We start from the raw sequence: 23634 nt of genomic DNA, 5'->3' as shown, positions 1-23634 counted from the left end.
CATCATCCCATTCCCCCCTCTTCCTTTCAGGTGGTGCAACGCGGCGGATCCGCGGGTTTATTCCGCACAGCGACTTGTACTAAATAATTGCGCGTAATGACACGGCTGTGACATCTCCGGTTGCGCGCGTTTTTCCTCGTCTTTATTCGAGTTTTTGTTCTCTTTCCTTCTCCTCCCCGTCGAAAAAGAACACGTCCGATATAAGCTCTATTATTAGTAGACTCGAGGCGCGTTGTGGGAAAACTTGTTTCAACTCATTCAACCTATTCACAAACATATATATTCGTCCACACGTATGTCCGAGCGTTATTTAATGTTCTGATGCCTGTGATGTGTATTCGTCGAGGAAGAGATGGAGAGATAGGGAGAGAAAACGGAATAGAGAGATGAAGCGGAGCGTAGGTTAAAACCCGCGTCTCTTTTTCGGCTCGTTTATTCAAACAATTTTGCTCCTGCACGCTGTAACACTGCGCGGGTATCGAAAGAGTATGCTAATCACGCTCAGAATACGGAACCATACAATGATTCATTTTGCTTTAACACGTGCTTCTTCACTTAGAGTACGTATATTTAAACACGCACATCTGACAAATGCATCGTTGTGAAAAATGGAGATGAAACGCGCAAAGTTGATGAAAAGTCAAAACTCGCTGATAACGGGTATGTATATTATTCGAGGTCAAAGGTTAAAGGTCGCTCGAGTCTGCTTCCTGAACGGTACAGTTTCATTATACATATACCTATATATACCTACATATACCTATAGATGGTCAGCTTATCTGTTAGTTATCTGAGAATCAAATTATCCCGAGGGACATAGAGAGAGATTATCTTTGGTTCGGTAATGCGCTGACTTATAGGAAGCCGGTAGGTGTGGACCACATGCTGTGGGCCTATTCTCGGCGGTCTGGTCTTTCTTAATTAATATTAACCGCCCTTGACTACCGGCTGTCTCGTGTTAATTACGATTCTATTCTGTTGGTAGATTGGCTGTTTGCTAGATCGCGCAATGCTTGCAGGTTTACGACTTTGTCAATGAGGATTTTTCCAACGATCATGACGAAAACTGTATTCAATTCAGTCGAGTTCGCGCATTCATCACACCTGTTCTTCTCAGTCTCCTGACACAACCCGACCTCTTGACCCCATGGCTGACCAGCGCGACAATGAGTCGAATCAATCTCTTTTGCCAGACTCAAAAAATCCCATCAACGTAGCGGTAACTCGATTAAGACAAGCCGTCGTAATTACCAACCTGGACCTGAACCTTTCCATCCGGCATGTAATGATCCTTGAAAGGAGCTACGTTCACATTAATGAACTGTCTCTGTTGTCCGCTTCCGAGCGTGAAAATTTTTCCGTTCGATTTTAAAGGTAAACTTTTTACTTCCCGAAAGAAAATTATTATTCTTTTATTCCGAGGACTGAATACCTCGGCAATGATAATTTGATACCTAGCTTCGATCACTCTAATATGTACAGTTCCCCAATAACCATGTAGTGCGATGGTTTTTTTTTTTTTTTATTCCCAGTTGGTTTAATTAACCGTGTGAGGAAATTTGGCCGGCTTTGACTGGCAAGCTTCTTGGCCGTCGAGCTTCGCGGGAGCTTGTGGCATGCAGTATAATTATTAGCGCATTACTCAGGGACGCGAAGGAAGCTGACTTCGCACCGGGCCCGAGGGTGTTTTCATGCCGTGCACCCGAAGCCCACGGGGCGGGGAAAAGAACCAACGATGTTCTTGTCTCGGACACAAATCACGGCCAAGATTACAGACGGAATCGCGCTGCGGTAGGGAATGATAAACTGTAAACCCGAAGAAAATCGTCTCCAGACCCGGAGAGCGGCGTTTGATTCAACGAGTGATTAGGCGTCAGGTCTTATTTCGTTCGTTCACTCTCTCTCTCTCTTTCTCTCTCTGCTCGGCAAGATTTCTCCATCGATAACACGAGTTAAGCACCCTTGATTACAGGCTGACCATTGCGTGGCTGCGTCATCTGCTTTAAAAATCATCTCGTAAAGCCGACTGATATAATTGTCGGATGTATATTTGTCACGGCGAACTACTGCTGCAATGCCCAGTCGGTATGCTAATTCAAAAACATTATTTTTCTCCTCTCTAGCTTCGCCAGCTATTCGCCCCGAGGTTAAAAATCGATCAAACTTTTCCCGATCGTCATTTATCCTCGAGTCTGCGACTGTCCTTCACCATAATTATCATTCTCGAGAACTTATAACATCTCCGGTTTCGAAATCGAATTCATTTTTACAATTCCTTCGAACAGTCGGTTGTCAGAAATCTGTTTTTTTTTTTTTTTGTTGCTATTTTCTGGCAACTATTTTATTATCGTTGGTTTAGGTAGTTGTCATCGACATTGTATAAAACAAATGAAAGGTCTGAAGAATGGGTTTAAAAATTGGAAACGGAACGGTAGTTAATTAAACCCAGAGATATGAAACGGAACGAGTTGAAAAAGATATCTAATTAGTGCTGCAGCAAAGGTACTTTGCGCAATGAAATTAAAAAGCCGGGGCATCGTAAGGTGGCGCTGTTCCATGGTGCATCAGTTTAACATCGTTCAACACAGGTCTGGGTTGAATTTGATGCGAGGCACTACCCAACTTCTAGCCGTCGAGACCGGTCCACCGTTTCGTCGTCGGTAGCAATGAGCTCGAATTTCGAAATGAGAACCAATTCGTCGATCCGAGTCAAAGACCCGCTTCCACTGCAATCACGGATAATATATGTATGGGGAATTTCGGTGCGTTTACCATATGCAAGAATCGGCATGGAAGCAGGTACTAATGATAGGAATTTTTCAACGCTCCAGTCGTCTCAGACTCGGGATACCGTTGCTGCTGCCACGGCTACTGACGTAAAATCTTCTAGCCATCCGCGTGCCGCCCGATCTTCTTCTTCTCGCGTCTTTGATTGGCGTGGTAGAAAAAGCGGGAGAAGAAGAAGATGAAGAAGAAGAAGAGGAAGAAGAAGAAGAGGAAGAAGAAGAAGAAGAAGAAGAAGAAGAAAAAGAAGAAGAGGTGCAGCTGCGTCCAGACGTCATCGCCTGAGGCGAACGGCCAGCCAACGCCACAATTATAACCACCTTGTACTCGCCCATGGCTTGTGTCAGAGCGACTGATCGCCCTGCTGGTTATGCATGAAATTTCCAAGACGACTTGGTCCAACCCGAAGGCTTGACCGTTCTGCAGTCTTCACGCAAACTTTGGAACTGTAGCCTGCATCATTGCTGCTGCACCTGATCAGCATCAGAGACTTCGTGCCACTCTAAAGATATATGGGGGGAAAGAACTCAGTCCTGAAATTGAGCATCGTAGCGTTACATGGCGACGCCCTAATGTGAGTAACTCGTAATAAGAATAAAGCACGTGGAAAGTGAGTAGATACCTATGCAACACGCGAAGACACGAGTACTGGGCTGAATTTTAATTCAATCGTGAGGCCAGCTCATTCAAGATTTCGGATTTACCCGACTCGACGGCACGCGACTCGAATGAAATCGCGATGAAATTACTTTGAAACGTTTAAACGATATCGTCTTCACAACCGTCGATGAAACATTTGGCAAATTTGTTTCTCTATCCACTTAGACGCGTCGTATCGATCGGGAATGAAAATTTTCTGTTCGTTCTCGAATACTACCTGCTGCCCCAAACAAAGACCCATTGTTGCGGAAAGTTGGCAACAGCGCCGTGACAATAGTAAGCTGATACTTTGGTGCAGGCTCTCTACCTGGCTACCCCGAGTGGGTGCAGGACGTCCCGAATTCTTTCGCTTTCCTATAGGACGTCGTATATAAATCTTCGAACTCAACGCCGCCTGCAAGCGGAGAATATTTTCAGTAACTTTCGATTTTGAATTTACTCGCTACGACGGATACACGAGGAATGAATCTTTTCCCAAGTTCACGATTCATCTTCTATCTGTAAGATACTCGTGTACCGAAAATACCAGTGAGACACACGAATTCCGAGACAGATCCTTTGGTGAGCTTGGGTAAACATGCGCTCGGTGTATATTCAGATTTGGTAATAGAGATCAGTTATTTAAGAAGAAGTATAGACGCACGCGTTCGTCATTGTAGGGTACGTGAACATACAATGCAGGTGCTAAGCGCGGAGAGAATAAATTTGTAAATAAATATTCATCGGGTGAATTTTCACCTCTCGAGTGTCCGTCTCCCATGAGACTCATGGGCGTAGGGTGGGGCAGGTGGAGAGGTGAACCATACCAGATGTTTGCATAGCAGGAGAGACCGACTCTGCGCTGCACGGCATGAAAGACCGGCTAACCAAACACACGATTCGATAAGTAGTCACGTACGATTTCGGCTGATGCCAAAGAATTCCTGGGCACATCGATGTTCTCGACTGTCCAAACTCTGAACCAAGATTCTTCCAGCCCAAAAAATCTCGAAGCGTGCAGCTGTGAGCTGGCTGAAAAGTCGTACCGCAGGCTGCGATTATAAGGGCGGCATCCGATATACTTGGTATCACATTCGGTAATATAAGTACGATAAAAGTGAGAAACCCGTTCCTTCAGACGAGCTAGTACGGCGACGCCACGGAACTTAATCTACCAGAAAATATGCAATCTAGATAATAACGGTGAGCGGTGGGCGAGCGGTCATTATGGTTGTTATTAAACTTAAAATAACAATTTAGCGTTTAATTATGGGCCGCTTGCCGGTGGCAGGATCCGCTCATTCTGCCAGCCCGGAGCACGTGCAGTTACTCGTATCTGCAACAGCCTCCTTTCCCCGTCCGTCTCCTTCTCGACTTAACGGCGTCTCTCGCTTTCTCTCTCTCTCTCTCTCTTTCTCTCCGTCACACACACACACATACACACCGCGATTCAATTTCCGGCGAAAAGTAATTATGTCAGAACCATCCCGGCAAACCGTACTCCTTGCGCATTTGCAGCATTTCTTGTACACTCGCAACAACGCGAATTACACCTTGGCTAAAGGTCGTTCTGTCATTATCGAAGACACTCTTCACTCTATCTATTGTCTAAGTCAACTGTGATCGTGACTGATTAAACGGAGATCAACGCTTTTCCAGGTGTCAAAACGAGCTCGTTGATCGAGATCAAGGTTTATACACATACAATCTTAAGTTCTGAAGTAGAGTGCGTAGGAATTTATTGCAGGGCGCTTTGAAACGATCGCGAATGAGACGAGTTCTTGCAACGTCCGTGGTGCCCTGCATGTGTCCTGGCAGACGGTAACATCTGTTGTTGTCATGGATAATTATGAGGGTGGAAAAACGGTTAAACAGACGTGGTTTACATGGCAGCGGTATGCGGCATTCACGGGATGAGAACTCCGAGAAAATCCCACTCTGTACCGTAATTGTCTTTCTCTTTGCTCGGCAGTCTCTTATCCCTGGATTATGATTCTCTCGAATGTTTGCATGTCTTCTTTCTGGTAGTTTTTTTGTTTTTTTTTTTTAATTTTATCGATATTCTTATGCTTTAACATTGTTAGACTGTTGAGATTTGTTCCGCATCCATCATTTATGCGTGGTTCACTTCGATTTTTTCAGGATCGCCATGCGAACATGATGGCATCTGCGTCAACACGCCTGGATCATTCGCCTGCAATTGTACTCAGGGATTCACCGGGCCGAGGTGCGAGACAAACGTCAACGAGTGCGAATCTCATCCGTGTCAAAACGACGGATCCTGTCTTGATGACCCCGGCACCTTCCGCTGCGTCTGTATGCCTGGTAAGTTATGCAACATTATGTTTTACGTACCTCTTACAAATCAACGGATGAATTATTCGAGTATTGCACGCGACATTGTCACCGAGTCATATCATTACTTGCAGTTTAATCGATAGTTTTAAAAACTCCTTCAGCAATGTCCAACATCCGAATGAATTCGATGTACTATTTTTTTCGTACACATCTTCGCCTTTTGATTTCATCCGCTTGACATGATCTTTAAAACTTAGTCGGATGTAAGTACTTTCTAAGAAGTGTCAGATCATAATCGTGACTTGGTTAAATTTACAAGCTGCGGTATGGAAATCTTCAAGTATCAATTAATCTCTTTTCAATGGCTGGATCGTACCCGCCTCTTAGGACGTGTAGGAATAATTTGGTTAGCTTGTTGATCACGCGAACTTATTTCTGTAATGATCAACCTTCAAAGATGACTTCGATATCTACAACAAAAGCCATTATGGTTGAGTTGACTGCTGTGTGACGTGGCCCGTTACCTTTGGACGTTATGTACATTGGAGAAAGTCGCGCAATTCTCATTTCAGCGTCAAGAAATTGTGGATGGTCAACCGTGACGTTCATTGTTCAAACGATGAAGGCGGCCCGCCGGCTATTTACACCTTTTTTATTCGTTCACTACACGCCGTTTTTACTCCTCTCTCCATTCGGCTCAGAGTACTTGCACAAACTTTTCGCGCGAACGATGATGTACAGTTTCGGCGACTTCTTCGCTGGATCCTCGGACTCCGGGGGTTGGAAAGAACGCGTGAAATACACAGATAGATGGGCCGGCAACGATAGCGTTGCGCTGCTCCCCGGTAACGTCGAGCCGAGTTCGTGTCGCCGGTAAATTCTTCCGAGATGACAAGCCCAGCATCTGATACCGCTCGCGCTGGCAACAACTCGTTACTTTTGCGTCCGGCGTAAGTCAACTTTAATTGTTTGACACCTCGCACACCGCGCCTCCCGCTGGAACTAAGATAATCGATCTCTTGACCTGCGAAGAATGGACTGACGACGTCGTAAATAGACCGGACGACCACAAACGCTTACACTGCAGTGTCTAGTCTATAGCTGAATAAAATCGTCACACGTTTTATGCTCGAATTTAACGGTTCAACTAATTATTTCTATATATACGTATATTATACATATTTTAGATAGAGATGGTTTTGAATTGGAAGGTAATTTTGTATCTGGCTTTAGAGAATAAAACGTCGTTACATTATAACAAAGATTTTAGTGTCATTAGGAACGTGAAGGTAAAACTGGGTATGAATACCCCGCGCTTCATAAATAATGCATCTTCGAAAGATGAATCTTTGGCGGCTTATAAGAATTTTAAATCAGTCTCTGTCTCTGTCTAAATTTACTATTATAATATACAGAGTCATTTGTATATAAAACTAAATTGGACGGGTCGCGACATAAAATGTTCATTACACCCGGAATAATTGCAAAAAGTTTTTATGGGTGTACTCGTATATTTTTTTTATGACTTTCACAATTGGAAAAGTATTTTTTTTTTTTTTTGTTTGACACTATCGATGAGCTAATGATCCATACTTCAAGAATATTATATAGATATATGAAAAAAATGAAATGAATAATTTTATAAAAATAACTGCAGTTGCTGCAGACGACATCGATTTGAAAATTATCTCTTAATAAAGACCAAAGTATAAAACGTTGAAGATGAGAGATAATGATGATTTAGAGGTATGTAACGTAACGTAGGGGGAACGATCAGTGCGCAGGCGTTATAAGGTATATGGATGAGGGGTTTTTCTTTTTTTCACCCAGCCTAGAGTCCGTTTCGTTAATTGGATAATATATTTCGTAGGCGTAATTTCAAATTTATCTTCATCGAGAATCGATTTTTTATTCTTACTTCTTCGAGGTGACATACTTCAACCACGTGTTGAAGAAAAACGAACCTCAATGTGAAAAGCAAATAGATTTAAAAATAACACCTAGCGCATTTAAATTTCTTCTCGCGGCCTAATCCTACCCTACCTGATATTATTCGTATTGAAGTCGATAAATTTAATCTTTGAATCGATGAAATATCTACTATCTATACATAAATACATGTGTACACTACGTGTATATATATATATATATATACTATACATATCTATATGTAATATATACACGTTTATATGTAAATGTATACGCGGCGCGTCAATTGATGTTGGCAATTCCGATGTACGTAAGTTTATCTCGTTTAGTGCACCATTTGTTTCGCCTTCACGGGGATTCCCGCGGTGTTGTTGAGGCCAAGTTTCAACCGAGCCTGCGGAGCTGCATCCAGGAGGCAATAGTCGAAGAAACAGGTCCACGCCTTATCTATTGCCGATAAATTTCGCAGGATTCAACGCCCTGCCAGGGATCAAAGTAGACCGGCGCATGGATGCAGATCCTCCACTCCTGATCCTTTCCAAACGCGAGACAGATCAAAGAGAGCCCCTTTCCCTTTGTGCGTCCAGGACGCAGTCCTCGTCCACCGAACTCATTCACCTGTTATGACACGTGAATAATTATCAAAAAAATAAACAAAAATAAAATAACGGGAACAACGAACAACGGCGTTGAATTCAGCACGCCATAGAACTGGGCTGCAGGACGAGTCCACGCGCGGTCTCAGGTGCACGAAATTTGGGGCTGAGGGCCTCTTCAGGGCTTTCCTCGAGCTGTGCTACGCTGCCCAGCGGCGAAACAAAGACCGTATTGTGTTACACGGGACTCGATGCTCTTATGCAGTCGGAGGGCCCTTATAACGTGTCGTGGGGAGCCTCCTGCACCGGGACGACGCATGCAGTGACAGCCAAAATAAAAACAACCTGCGCGCAGAGGCGAGGCGAGTACGCAGGGTTCACCCTTACTTGGTAACTCACTGGACCAGCGACGAGGCTGAAGCACCGTGTTAACGACGGCGATGCTGGTTCAACTCCGGTGAAAAAATCGTGTCGTACCTCGAGGCAATCGCCAGGTTTTTAATTGGTTTTAACCATCAACCGCGAGATCCATGCGGTGTAAAGTAACCTCGAGGAATTCGCACAGAACGAGGAAATTGTGTTGGATGGAGAAAGGAGGAGAAGGAGATGCGACCCGGACTTGTGTAAAATATGATCGTGGCATCCGCGAAATATGAGATCTCAAGAGGCTGCATGGACTTCATATCGTTTCATGCGAAAAGGCTTATCTCATCTTTCCTTTCTGATGCACCACCTGCAGCCTCCATTTCTTCTTTCGGTTATAATGGAAAGCGGAGAAGGTCGTTGTATTCGTTCTGGTTGACGGGAGATTCTGGAATTTTCGAAAACCAGAGTTTGTAAGAAGCAATTAAATCCGATGTTGTAGATTGAATGCAAGACGTAAAGATAGGACGAGTCAGGAGTACCGTGTGTATTTGTACCCAAGTAAATGACGAACGCTTCCAATTACATCTCGCGGTTATACAATCATCTGATAGTGTCATGCTGGCCAGATTGTAGAACACCTGGAGAGAAAAATATCGAGAATGTCGGTCGTGCGATGGAATAAATATATCGAATGGTCCGATAACATCCCTGCTGCAGCCGTCGTCATTTACATACATATGGTTAATACCAAAATCTTAACCTCCGATGCTCGGTTTTAAAGCTGAGAGAAGTACTCCTGTGCAGACCTACAGAAGTGCAGAAAATCTGGCCACTTGCACTGACACTTGCGACTGTCTATTGGCAAAAGTATAAAGTACTTCGAGTAATTGCGAGTCGGGAAGATGACTTTATAAGGTTAGAGCACGACACAGATGTCAGTCTTGTCAAGCCGACGTCAATTCCTCAGCCTTGTTTTAAGAGCACAGTTTCCTTCGCCATCCAAAGAAGGCCGTCGAAGATGACGTCCCGTCAGGGTTTCCATCCAGGTGACACGTGTCACTTATTATGCGTAGAATGCCGTCACGGGCATTGGTGCGAGTATGATCTCTTTCAACGTTGCTTTACTCCGCACTCTACAGGTGTTTACACAAAACAGGAATTTCTCGCCGCGGCAAAACCGGATTAGAAGGAAATTTTTGCCAAGTTACAAGAGCAGAAGTGTCGACCGCTACTTCGCTATTACAGCTCTTGGACGCAGCATTTCCACCAAGTTCGTTCAAACTAACTGTGCCATACTTGCCTTCGAACTCACGCATCCTGACGGCGGGCAGCGGGCTTATTCAAAATGCACCTTTTCCAACTGGCACAACATGTCTCAATAACGACGAGACCACGGTAGAGGACACGAAGGTCTTTGCCAGACTCTTGCGGGGCGCGTTCACCCACGCGAAACCCGGCCGACCGTTCGCCGCGTCCTCGACGAGGAGGAACAGACCACCATCCGCATGATATATTATTGAAGATGTAGATTACTCTTAGCTTTATCCCGGAGAGGCTTGCGCTGCATTGTGCCGGACGCACAATGGCTTCCACCCCGCTCCTCCGGCTCTTTCCGTCTCACATCCTCGCCTCCGATGTATTCTTCTTCCCTTCTACTTCACCTCTTCGTTCTACATATTCCGCTAGTGCTCCGCAGCATCGTAAGACAGTTATTCTCGCTTTTGTGTCCTCCGGCGGTTCCGTGACGTGGCGTTATTACCCATGTAGGTATCGTACTGCAGACGTACAATCCGCGCGGTTCATTTGCTTTCATGAAAATCAAGTCGAGACGAGCAGAGACTTTTTCCTTAGAGAAAGAAAACTGCGGCGAACAGAGAATCTTGACTTTCCTCCGGTTGTTAACTCGCACCTCGACTAGTCAACGCGCGCTTCGGTGCATTATAACCAGCGTTGTATTCGGCGTGTTCCTTTTATCCGACGTGGCTTGAAAAATGATCGAGGGACTCGCTCGGTCCATGAACGGCGACGGGGGAGTCCAGATACGAGTGATCGTTTTGTCCGAGTAAGAGACGCGCGCATTTGTCTGACTTTGAATGGGCTCCTATCATTGCCCTTATCCCTCCCGGGGTTAATTTAATTGTCTTCTTGGAATCCCGATAGGGCGCGGAGTGAAGCGACGCCTCCGTTGCTTGGCGTTGCGGCGATCAGAGCCCTCCGATGCTTATTCCTGGTTCACCATCAACTGGTCCGTTGCTTCCGACACCGGACGCCAATTATCATCGACGCGAGCGATAAACTCTCTCCCTTGTTTTTCTACCTCTCCCATGCGCACTAGTGATGTTTCCGGGAATCGAAGGATATCCAGAACCGTCGATCAAGATTTAGCTCCATCAGATCCTCGCCGTAAATCCGCTCCCAGTTCAAAGTTTAGGACCTAGATCCGCTGGGACCAGATAGTACACGATCTGACACTCCTAGCGTAAATCATCGGAAAAGTTACAGTACACTTGTGTAGAAATCATCATGACACAAAACGCAACGGTTGATTTGCTCGCAAATCAAGCCTCGAAGTCCTGGAGTTCGGAAATCTGGCTAGCATGAGACTCCATGCAATATGCTTACGACTATGGAAATGCAATAAGATGGTCGTCTGTTTCTTTATCAGAAGTAATTGGCGACCAATATAACAGAAAGAGGGCGGTAAATCACGAACCGTTTTTAAGCCAAACTAGTGAACAAAGCGCAGAATTGTGTGAGAGAGAAAAATTTCAATACTTGGGCCTAACAAGTCGAGATGTCAAGACCGCAGGAGATGTCGAATGACGTCGGTGTCGCTCAGCAAGGCGTCCTACGGCCCGACACATCATTCACTCTTCAAATCGTCGTGACGTCGACTATAAACGGTGCGCTCGAAGAGCCAATGTACACGCCTCTCAGTGTCACGAAGGTGCGTGGGTTGGTTTTGACGTATGCTGCTCATGTCCATCTGTCAAGAAATTCCGGGTCATTGTTGGCCAGCCATGTTCGAGTCGAGAATGATCGGCCCGAGCCGCCTTGAGGCGGCAGTGAATGCCGAAATTTTCGATCCAATTATTCCAATTCAGCTATGGTTCATGAAATATTTGAGGAAAAACTGTCCGCTCCGCGAATTGTCGAAGACTTTACACCATTTCTCCGTTACAGTTATTCCGCTTCAACTGTTGTCTCGAAGGTGTGCTTTTGTGTTCGCTAAATTGGAGCTAATTAAGTTTCTAGTTTCACTGCTGCGAAGGCGAGTGCCATTCTTACGGAGGCCAGTCAATGGAAGAGGGAATAACCACGTTAAGGGTAGTGCGGTTGGCCGACTATGACGGGGTTTACAAAAGCGACGGAAATGTTATTCTTGCGACACGTTCGTGCTGCACGAGTATAAAGCAGCATCCAAAACCCGCAGTAAAGTAAAGCTGCGACTCATAGTTCTTCAGCTAAGTCGTCGTAGACTTCAGCTCGCAATACGTTGGCGTGGTTTATCGGCCGTAATGACGAGTGTGCGAGCTGTTGCGTATCATGCGTCGTATAACTTGATAGTGAGAGACGCCGAGTCGTGACAGCGGCTTAATACACCTCCTTGGTTCGCGCAGGCTCGCAAGGACACCAGCGCCCAGACACATTGTCCTGTCTCTGGTCGTTATTTATCTCGAACCGCGAGTCTGGACACAGTCCTCCGCCCTCCGGGGACCAAAGGACCGGCGGAGCCTCTCGGAGATGCGTGCCGTGCTTGTGCGACCCGCACTGACTGCAGGAAGAACATATAAAACTGGAGTGAAAGAACCTAACACGCCTGGAGAACACGTTCCGGGACGCTTTCAGACCAGCATGGACATGAAGAACGCCAAAAAGCGCGCTCACCATTGTCACGCAAATAATACCGAAGCTGAGAAATGGAATGGTAATCGTGAATATTTCACATAAATTACGCCAATGTCAGGCAGAAAAAGGCGGTATTGTCCAAATGTGACCGCTTAAGAGAATAGTTTTCGTTCCAAGGAGTCAAAGTTTATATGAGCGCCACATTCGCAAAATGATCTTTTCACCACACCAACTCATTTACAATGCATTAGCACTCTGCTATTGAACTGGTAATAATAGTGCCTCTTCTCCCTGGTCTCCTGTTCCAGTTGTAGCACTCCGCCATGGCGCACCGTTGTCTATATACTTAAAAGACGCCTAATGTTTTGCGAGCAAGTTCCAGGATTTAAAAAAATCATTTTTAGGTTCATTCCGCGATAGGAACATTCTTCAGCAAAGTAAAGTGATTTGATTGTCATCACGGTAATCCATGAGTATCTATAATAAACTTTCCGATTACCTTGTTAGAGTATTAAATGTTTCAGTAAATAATGACAACTGTTCGAACTTGACCATATATTAACTTAACTCACTTCGTTATACTGATTGGTGTTTGCGCTAAGTGTCGCCATCAATTAAATGGGTTCAAATGTGTGCACAGAGGTTTTATTTCGGTCAGGCTTATCAGATCAAATGTGCCCAATCATAAGCCTTGAATGTTGTATCCACCCACGGAGCCCGATGTTGAAGTAGACATCTTCTCCTCGGATGGAATTTCTCTGTACTTATTTCTCCTTGCGAGTACTTTTTTTCTTTTTGCCTCTGGTTGACCAGTGGCCACTGCGGCTGAGTGCTCACCTTCGTTGTTATGAGATAGGGACGTATGTACCTCCATCCGCCACGATCACCCTGCAACGTCACAAGTCTTCGTCCTCCTATAACTTATCGTCTTCATCTCCTGAGTCGTGGCCGGTAGCACACCGCCATCCGGTATCTACACGTTTGTTTACTCTCTTGTCTATTCATCAATGTTCTACCGGGCTTCACCCATTCGTATCTGCCACAAGGATCTGGGATTGTCTCTCTGTCTTCGGCTTCCTTACCGCCATTATTATTATAAAAGGGATAACGGGATTGCGGAAGGGACTTTACATCCACTTGCATCACCAGTTGTCTGTACGTACGTTTATATATGTGTGGCATTGTAGTTTTCTAACATCACGAGGATCTGAATTGCACGTTATTGATTCCCGCAGTTTTTGCTCCCGCAACATTGATATTAATTACGTTTGTACAGTCGTCTGCATATATCTAAATCTCCGGTTCAAGGCAGAAGTTCCATCGGTAGTTCAATCACGTCTTATCGTTAATTAAAAAGTTAACTTCGGTTCGAATTACGCACGTGCCACTCCTAAATTTATAAGCTACACAGTACGTCTTCCTTCCCATCTCGCTTCTGATAGGACTATAAAAATTTTGAGAATAAGGAGGAACGATTCACGAGGTCTTGTAAATTGATATGGTATCATGTACTATTAATCCATCGTCGAGTATAACCCTCACAATCCACTTCATCCCCCACCGTTCTCCACTCCAATCTCACTGCAAAGTAATTATTGTGATTAATGTTCTCCGCAGCGTCGATCAGGCGGATCTCTCTCATCTCGATTTCGATCTCGAGCCTGAAATTGGAATTTCATAACAATATTTTATCGGACTGTCACGGTTGTCTGAGGTACTCAAAAAGCAATTGCGCCAACTCGCGTTCGTTTGACAAGCCGCGATTCAGTTCGACGAAGTCAAAGTTCAAGGTGGTAAAATCAACTTCATAGCAGAACCTCCCGGTCGGAATTCACAACAGCGCGATATCACTGCTATCATAACCATGTGTCACTACACTTTATCGTGATTAATTCCTCTCATCATTAATAATCATCATAAATTGATTGATAGATCGTACAATAAAGCAGCGCGCAATTGTTGTTCGTAATCTCAGTGCAATTAACTAGGCAGACAATGTTACATGAGAATTGCTGCCGCGGATTCCTCCGTTCTTATTCTCCTCGCCATCTCTCTCAGTCTCATTTCTCATTCTCATATTTCGCTAATTCTTTGAGCACTCCGCGATTCGCCGCACAATGCCTCATGGTGGTAACCAACTCTGCTGACGCAGCTGCAGCGTCGCCGATCAGTGCGTACCTATACAAATGCAGCAATGGAAACTCAAAGTCTGTGACAGCGTTGCTCCGATATCTTTGTCGCTTCACGTATCAAGTGAGGCCACGACGGCTACTTATTCCGTGCAGTCCTGTTTCTCTGCCTCTTTCTACTTGGCTCCAAAGTCCGAATTTGGCGTGAGATGATTGTGAGATCGATTTTATAATGGTAACTTGACACATTGTACGACACCCTCGAATCGCGATTCCCCAGCGGCCGCTTCACCAACTCGAGTTCAGATTCAGCTTCAAGGGTTTCAGTTCTCCAGGTGTTAACCTCACGGAGACCCGAGTCGCAACGTGTTGCTGGCGGTGTTCGCGGCTGACCGTCACATAAGTAACCGGCGCTATCTGAGAGCATCATCTCCGGGGAGTCTGCATCTAGACGAAGCGACGGTTCGCGCGCGAGCAAAGCTCACGGTTTGACTCCCTCGACGTGGGCAGGCAGCGACCAAACTCTAATTAAACCGGCAAATACACCAGCAGTGACAATAACCATCGGAATACCTCTTGAACGTTCAAATCGGCTTCTTTTCTCTCGCGATTGTTCTCTGCGACCCACGCATACAACTTGCGTCGACGCCATGTTCTCGTTAATCCTTCTGATCTAGTCCAGTCTAGTCTAGTCCGGGATGCCATTCGCTTGGAAATAAAATAAATGATTTCAATTCATTAACATGGACATCGTGTGATTTTTATCATGCCCTGGATTTTTTTCAAGTTCCAGTGTACCAAGTGATTTCTATCCATTTCCAATGATATCCAATTCCTGGTACCTCTCGATATACACGCAAATTCCGGCGATTTTTGGATTCGGTAGCATGTGCACAACAAAACACTGTAATCAATGGAAATCACTTGGTAAACTGGAGATCAACTTAAGCACCTTATGATATCAAAATAAATAGAATGTTAATGGATTGAAACAATTTGGCATCTACCGCGAGACTTGAACAAATTCTCATAATTTTCAATGCTTGTCACATGATTTTTTTATCTCTATCACGTGATTTTAAGTATTTCGATGATTTCAGCTGTCTCGATTGACTCCGCGTGTTTACAAGCCATTCAAGTTTCTTTCATTTGCAATTTGATTTCCGACGTTCTATCCAGTTTATTGCTTCTTTGAGTGAGGGGCCTCTCGGTATAGTCTCACTCACTCCCAGCTTCGGAATGTCGCCACGGTGTTTTCAGCGCGCTCGAGCGTAAAAGAAATGGGGAAAAAACAACCCCGGTGAGAATATGTTCGGTAGTTACTCTGCAAGTACTAGCTGCTGCCCTGTGACCCACCGTTGTATGTACTTCGTTAGGCCGCTCTAATCCACCGTCGTAGCGCCCTGATATATTTAAAATGCAAATACCGACACGATGTCGTCTCGACGCGGGCTGCGCCGGCCTCGGGCTTCCCCTCTCGAATTACATCCTCGCTTCGCGCCATGAGAATACAATTTATCGACTTTTTATAGTCGAGAAAATATTCAAAGCTGAATATTGTCTGACTAATTATGAGATGTGTTGAAATTAAGTTTATATAACGCAAGCATGTTTCACACGGTTTTTCATATGTATTCTTCGTACACAAAATAGTCATTTCTATGATGGTAAAGCGAGTCTGCGAATGCACATGCGCGGAGTACTGAAAAGATTATTTTTTAAGTTCTAGGAGTTAAAAGCGGTCATTTCACAACTGCGCGCATGCATTATCGCCAACAAATCCGACATTACGCGACCCTAACCTCAATTCCGTGCTTCGTGAAAAAACGCGTAACATACTCTTGTTATACAAAGAATCGTGTGCAACAAGGAAGCAAAGGTCTTTTCACTTGGTGTATTTCCAATATTCGTCATCGGCTCGTATGCGTGCTCACATACGAATTATAACTCAAGCTCAGCCCGAAAAGACCCAGTTTGCTTTATGTTATTTAATATACCATTGAATAATTCCGTCGAAAGTTACGACTAGATCCAAATTCGAATTCCCTTTGTCTTCTTGGCGGATTTATACCAAGAGTTTCCTGTGAAACTCAACACCCAACGTCAGCACATAGGCAACCGAAGTTACGTTTTGTAATGCTATATACCCAAAATGTAGCTTCGTTTACCCATCTTTTGGCATTGAATGGTGAGTTTCATATAAATATCCTGGTATATCTTTTCTCTCACATTTGTGATATATGTAACGCATAATATAGCGTGAAGTGCTATAAAGTTACTAATGTATAGATAGAACTACAAGCGTATTTCTGTGCGCCATACGAAACAGTCTGAAACTATCAACTCGCGATTAAACGATCCGTTTCATCCCCTACGTTCCAATTTCAATTGCTTTCGCTCAACTAGAGCTCCTGATACCTGCAGTAATTTATTGTTATTTAGGAAAATTTCAACCCAGAGTCAGACCGAAACTGAATCTTTGTTGCCAAAACACAAGACACAGAGGTCGTATAGCCATAGGCGACGGTAATCCAGTTTCGACGGATCATTTGCAGTGTAAATCCGGCCAATTATGTGAGGTGGTCGTTTGGTCTCGGGAAAATATATATTCATAAAGCCCCTGCAGTCTGATCGGGAGTAGAATAAGGTTGACTGCGATCCGATATGGTAAGGCAGAATCTGCATTGAATATAAAAGCACGAGGGTTTATTATTTAGGGAAAAAAGGCTCTCGGCTTGTTCGCGGATAATGGCTCGAGCATGGTAATGCAATCTACGGTGGTTGGTACGCCAGCAAATCCTTTTTAGCCTTGAATGGAAAACAGGACTACGGCTATTCCAAAGCGCCGACTCGACGTTCACCAGCAGCCCATTATTCTCGTACCGCGCCTTTTTCAGACACGGCAGACTCGATCGCGGCATCCTAAATTCGTCACATGGTTCCAATTACAACAACATTTTCATCTGTCGTACGAAATTTTGCGAGTAAAGGTACAGAATGGTTGCAACCAGAGAATTTTCTCGATAATTGCACAGCGTCGAGTCTGTGGCGGATTGAATATAATAGCATCATATTTGACGCCTGACTGGCCGCAGCATGTCTTGTTGCTTTTATTTTTTTTTGTCGTCGTTATCAAATACCGCAGCATTCTTCAGGGTCTTTCGGCGAAAGCGTGCAGCACATCGCGAATAATGGCGACTCGGTATATTTTTATTTATTTTTTTCTACTTTTATCTACTCCACAGTTTCAGAGCGAATAATTTTGTCGGAGGGAAAACCATATAACCGCACGAACGTTCGTACCGAACTTTACGACGCGTGCTTGCTGTTCCGGACTTCACAAACCGCTGACCGAGGTATGACGGAGAGACGGAGAAATCGCTCGGCCACACTTAATGCTCACGCCACATCGGTTAAAGCTATCGCAAACAAGAGCGTTTGCTGAGCGTCGAGCACCTGCCATGTCTGCTGACTCTATGTATCCCTTTGGCCATCTTGTTGTAATCAAAAAATCCTGAATGAACGTTTTATGAAAGAGCGGAACTTGGAACTTTTCAGGGGGTCCGAAAGTGTTTGCGGACATCTTCTCATCCTCAGTGTCGATCCTTTCCATCTCATATCGCCGTGCGGAGTCTTTCTTTTCACTCCAATAACGAGTTTGGTGAACTCCTGCAGCATCAGGACGACAAGGGGAACTCATTAGACGACGAGGATCCGTCGGTCGAGCAGCGCAGTGGGAAGGTTGTCGCGATTAGAGTCAGGGTCGCAAGAAGGAGTCCGACCAGTGGAACCAGTTTCCAAAAGCTTTCCGCTCCCCGTTCTCCAGGTTCCACCCCGACCCGGGGGGCCGCATTCGAAGACGCACTTACACGTGACTCACCACGCGGCGAACAGCTGCTACATAAACATGAGCCGATGCACCCGTGTCGAGGAGGCGAGGGGATCGGGATTCGCGCAATCCCCTTGAACGCATTATCTCACGGATGGCTCTGCTCGAGGATCGTTGTCGAAGAGGGGGTCGCAGAAGGCGATGAGACGCGTCTGTGCTGCAAGCCGGTTAACCGGTGACTTGTGCTAATTCCTTGGTGCCCTGTGTCTTTTGTTTGTTGTTACGGTGGCGCAGCGGCGAGTGATGGAGACGCGGCTGGTCGTCTTCTCTCCGCTCTTCGGAAGCTCAAAGCAGTTGACGCGCGGCGAACACTTCTGAGAATTCATCGAGGAAGAACTAATCCCGGATGGTTCTGCTTCCTAATAGGGTTAGACTTCGCGAGAATTTTTCTCCAGAGAACAACCGTGCCTTCGATAGTTTATTATACCTATACTCTTGCGCGAGAAACGAGGTATCCTTTATGCGCTATTACGATATCCTGAAAATGTCGAGAATTCGTTTTATGCTACCGCTTTCCTGATCAGCTCTTGCCGGAAAATGGATTCAACGAAAGGGTCTCCGCGTCGATAAAGCGGCTAGGCCATTCTGAAAATTGCTAGAAGGGATTTTTCATTTCCTAATGTTCGCGAAGAATCTTCTTCTTCACATTCGGTACCTACGAATAATTGCGAGGATAAATTCTGCCACTTAACTCTCGTTCATACCCCATTAATCTGTTCGCCGCGTTCCCTGATTTGAATCTACGGCTTTTCCGATCGTAAATCTGACCAACGCCCAGGTAAAAAAGTGTCGATTATATAACCAGGAGGCAATCAACACTTTGTTCATGGTGTTTTTTTTTTAGCCTAAAAAGCTTTCGACCCACAATAAATGTGTAAAGGTAACGACGATTTACTCCCCTGCACCCCGCGTGGATCTTGTAACCATTCTGGAATATATAAATTCCTTACGCCTTCGCCGACGTATCGATTTACGATCTACATGGCCGACCGTAAATTCACCTCGCTTTATAATTCCATTAGCAATCGAGCGGCCGATAATATTATTCAGGGTATCGGAGAGCCCTTAGATCACTAAAACTGACTCGTACTTGTAACAATTCTGAGAGCTGAGGCGGTACAAGCGATACTCGACGGAGATCAGCTCCCATGGAGATGATGACGGCACTGCGTCAATCCTTGCACAACCTTATTATACCCTGGGGTAGTATTTTATGTGAAAAGCAATAAAACAGTCTTACGGCGTAAATTTAATAGTTCAAGACCGTTTCTTGCACAGATATCGGGATACCGATAGTCGGGTCATCTTGAACAAAGATCTTGTCTTGCATAAAATGTCGGATTGAATCGTCGTCAATCCCAGGTCACGAGACCTCGACCACCCGCGAAATTCAGAAAACTCGAGACGTTGCGTCACAGTTGCGAGAAGCGACTGCGCCCCTGATACGTGGAGATGGATATCGGACGTTGGCAACACTGTCCATGTTGTGTTTCACAATCCCGACAGAGAATACAATGCTCCAACTGTACGGCTGCACTACGCTGCTGTTGCAGAACAGCTAGTGGTCCTTTTTAGAAATGTACTACCGAGAGAGCTGTCGTGGCCGGCTCGATTCATCTCTCTCTCTCTCTCAATCTCCGTACAAGCTCACGATTATACAACGGACTGACAACCGTGGACAATCACTCGTAAAATCGCACCTGTGCGAATCTCGGAACACACGCTATCGAAACCCTTTTCTCACAATGCACTGTCCAATTGCTGTGGGAATCACTTCCGATGTTCTTGAATGCTGAACTCGATTCATCGGTGAAGCTTAAGTGCAATAATTATAATTACCGAGGTGTCGGCCACTCGTTATCCGTGTTTCGTGCACTGCCTGCAGTCGGTGATCTTCAAACGGGACTCGAGAAATAATCACTATAAAGTTTGAGCGTACGTTCGGTTGTCCGTGTTGATTTTCGCTTAACGAACCCTGCAGCTGTATATACATTTGGCTCGAGCAAAGGCGCGCTTAGTAGTTAGCAATTTCCCCTCTCTTTGTGCCCCTCGCCGCAATTTCTTGTTCGGATTTAATTGCCAAAGGATGTGCGGCAGCCCGCGTACCGCTCGTATTCTACTTTATTTATCGCTGTAGTTGATTTCTCCCCCTTGACCGCCACCAGTTTGGGCATCTCGCATGCTGTAACAAGCTTCGAACACTCTCCCTGGGTTCCTCCAACCCTTTTCGTGAGACTCGAAACAAATTTCTTTGACGAGCGAAAGACTAATTCGGGCAGAGCGCAAACTTTCAACTAATTGGCTAACTGTTTTACTGCTACCGACACTCGTTAGAACGATCCTCTTCGCCTAACAACCGTGAATATCGTTTCGAATGTTTACACTGGAAGATCGAACGATTTGGTAGCTGGCCAGTAATGTCGCTGCGATCTTCAAGTATTATATCACTTTTTTATCATCTTATTAGCAGTCAAAAGGATCCCACATTTCATCATTTTGCTGAATAACCGTGATGCGTTCATTTCAAACGTCAATTATCATCACTTCCCGATGATTAATCGGCCAACTTGATACAAGTATCAGTCAGTCAATTTCTTTAAATCCCAGACGACTCATTGCAAATATCGGGTATAATAAGCGTTTGCATGATTGGAGTAAACGTCTACATTCTAATTGGGCAGGCCTTTTCGGAGCGGTAATTTTTCAGGGGGTATTTAAAGGTGGCAATCACCAATTACGAATTGCGAAATCTGATGTAGCGTTGCCCGAGATTCGCATATTGTTTCGCGCTCATGTCTCGGTCCTGAGGACCACAGGGTGGGTATGGCAGAGACGTAATAGCAGTAATTAAATAAGCTGAATCTCTGTAATCCTGTTCAGGGTTATTAGCAACGCCACCACGCGAGACGCGCCACTCCTCTCACGTCTCTCTCCTCCCTCTCTCTTTCTCTCTGTCTCTTTGCCTTTTCTGGCCTTATCCGCTTATCCGCGAAGCGTAGCTCCTCGAAAACGAGACGACGATGCTTAATTATAAAAGGTACTGCGCACTGTTTGCCCCTGCGGAGCGATACCGAATACCCGTAACAATGGGTGTAGGTGCCTGAGAGGACCCGAACCCGATGGTATCGACGGTGCCGCAGTGGCCGAGAGGCGCCGTAGCTCATTAAAAGAAGGACCATCGAGAGACCGGAGTGCCCGAAGTCGACGGCCCTACATCTCCGACTTGTTCCCTTCGTGTCGCGACTCGGTGCGAACAGATCCTCACCGCGACGAAGCAGCCGAACGATACCTCCAGGGTCGCCCAGGTTAGGGGACCGTAAACCATACCTAAGCATCAGGGTTAAGTCCCTTGCCTCTTAAATGCCGCCTGCTAATTGCCATGGCGCCAGCTCAACTGCCACCCCACGCGTAACTCGGATCGTCTCCGATCGACTCATTGACCGGCGAATTTCGGTCATCGAAACATTTCGTAGAACGATGCAGGCCAGTCGTGGAAATTTCATCTAAGGAACCAATGGAACTTTGACTTGTTTAACCGTTCTCCAATCTTGAGACTATAAGCTATCATTTCCTCTATTCATTCGTAATTGCAATGATTCGAAATTGGCTACTAGTATTACTGATCGTGGCTGCAGCACAATCACCTGACTGACAGAACAGAAACTTTTACAAGGTATTGAGGAGAAGGCTTATAGATTTTTTACTCATGCCTGGGTAACGAAAAACTAAGTGTCCTGAATTGAATCACCTATCATCAAACTTAGCGTGGTAAATCGACAATCTACGTGCACTTTCACGATGGCTTGGAACATGGTATAAAACTGGTGTAAATAACCGTCTTTCACGGTTCCGTTGGTCCGCAACTTTTTTCCTTCCTGCTTATGCTGTCTGGCAAAAGTGAGCCTTGACTTGAACGACGAATGTTTCGGGAAGATTTTTGAGATATCTACTACATCCAATCACAACACGCGGATCGATCAGTCTGTGATGGAAAACACTTGCTACGCCTTTCTGAATCCCCGTTAACGGAGGCAAAGCTCTCTGAATGAATGGTGGGTGTTAATTTTTATGCGTGATTCGGCTGAGGAATGATCATATAAGATCAGCGGCTTTCGCAACATATTATCGCCAGGCTCTCGACACCGTGCATCAAGAGCTTTCTAAATGGACGTAGCGTAGCTGTAAACCGTTATCGTCAATCGGAACTAGTTCGAATTAGTCAATTTAGTTCATTCGATTTTTATTACGTCACGTACAGATGATTTCTACGCTTACAACGGCTAAACGACTATCCTCTAACAAAAAACCCCTCGACTGTACAAGTTTTCTTACCGATTTTTCAACCGCTGGGAGATCAGTCCCTGGTGACCATCTTACGGCGCACGGGCGTTGCTGCACCGGTAGCCCCGGGACATCACGACTATCTTATACCTACCCAACGCGGGTTAAAAAGTATCGGCAGCCTCTTTGACTCAGGCTGCTTTCACTCCAGAGCATAATACCGCGGACTGTCTAGGTTCTCGCTATTCACCTCGGTTGAACACGTAATACACGAATAAACGCCTCTCTTTTAGGAATTGTCTGCACGACAACTAGCCGCACAATTCGCTCTACAGCTTCCGAAGAATGTGCGCGGACACTTTCTTTGTCGCACTGTCAAAACTTACGCTCGTATCGGTAGCCGCCCGAAGGGGAGTAAGTTGAAGAGAAATTGGCGACCGATCGCCGTCTGTCCATTGGTACATTTGGCACAAGAAATATGGCCGCAATTCGAAGAGATATTCGATCAAACAAGAGGGAGACGCTATCATGAAATTGAGGTGCATCAAAGGCGGCCCGGAACTATTGACTTCTCACTAAATTTGTTCGGCTTGCAGTTTCATTCGTTGAGAAAATAGTTTATTTACTGTTAAAAAACATATGTTTGGATATGACGAAATAAAAGTTTTGTTATTATTATTAAACTTTAGCTGAATCAAATAATGGTCGATAGAAATTTGTTAATTGTTATCAAATCATGTTTGGTCCAACTGAAATTTGATAATAATAACAAAACATTTACCTAGCTATATCTAAATATACGTTTGTTAACAGTACATAAATCAACTCTCTTCTCAGTTTTCATTTACAGATCGGAGAAACTCGCTCGGGGTAT

The 23634-nt window shown here is 45.1% G+C and overlaps 1 protein-coding gene across 4 annotated transcripts in view; it reads left to right on the top strand.

Annotated features, from left to right (window-relative positions):
* Positions 1 to 23634, top strand: part of LOC107221358 (neurogenic locus Notch protein) — a 157305-nt gene that overhangs the window by 110063 nt on the left and 23608 nt on the right. For all 4 annotated transcript variants that reach the window (XM_015660315.2, XM_046730798.1, XM_046730799.1 and 1 more), the window contains one exon: positions 5566 to 5748. In XM_015660315.2, coding sequence (XP_015515801.1) covers positions 5566 to 5748 — 183 coding nt within the window. The remainder of the gene's footprint in view (positions 1 to 5565; positions 5749 to 23634) is intronic.

This window comes from Neodiprion lecontei, chromosome 2, assembly GCF_021901455.1.
Source record: "Neodiprion lecontei isolate iyNeoLeco1 chromosome 2, iyNeoLeco1.1, whole genome shotgun sequence".
NCBI lineage: Eukaryota > Metazoa > Arthropoda > Insecta > Hymenoptera > Diprionidae > Neodiprion > Neodiprion lecontei.
The sequence above is the reverse complement of the archived record's forward strand: the minus strand, read 5'-3'. Positions and strand labels throughout refer to the sequence as shown.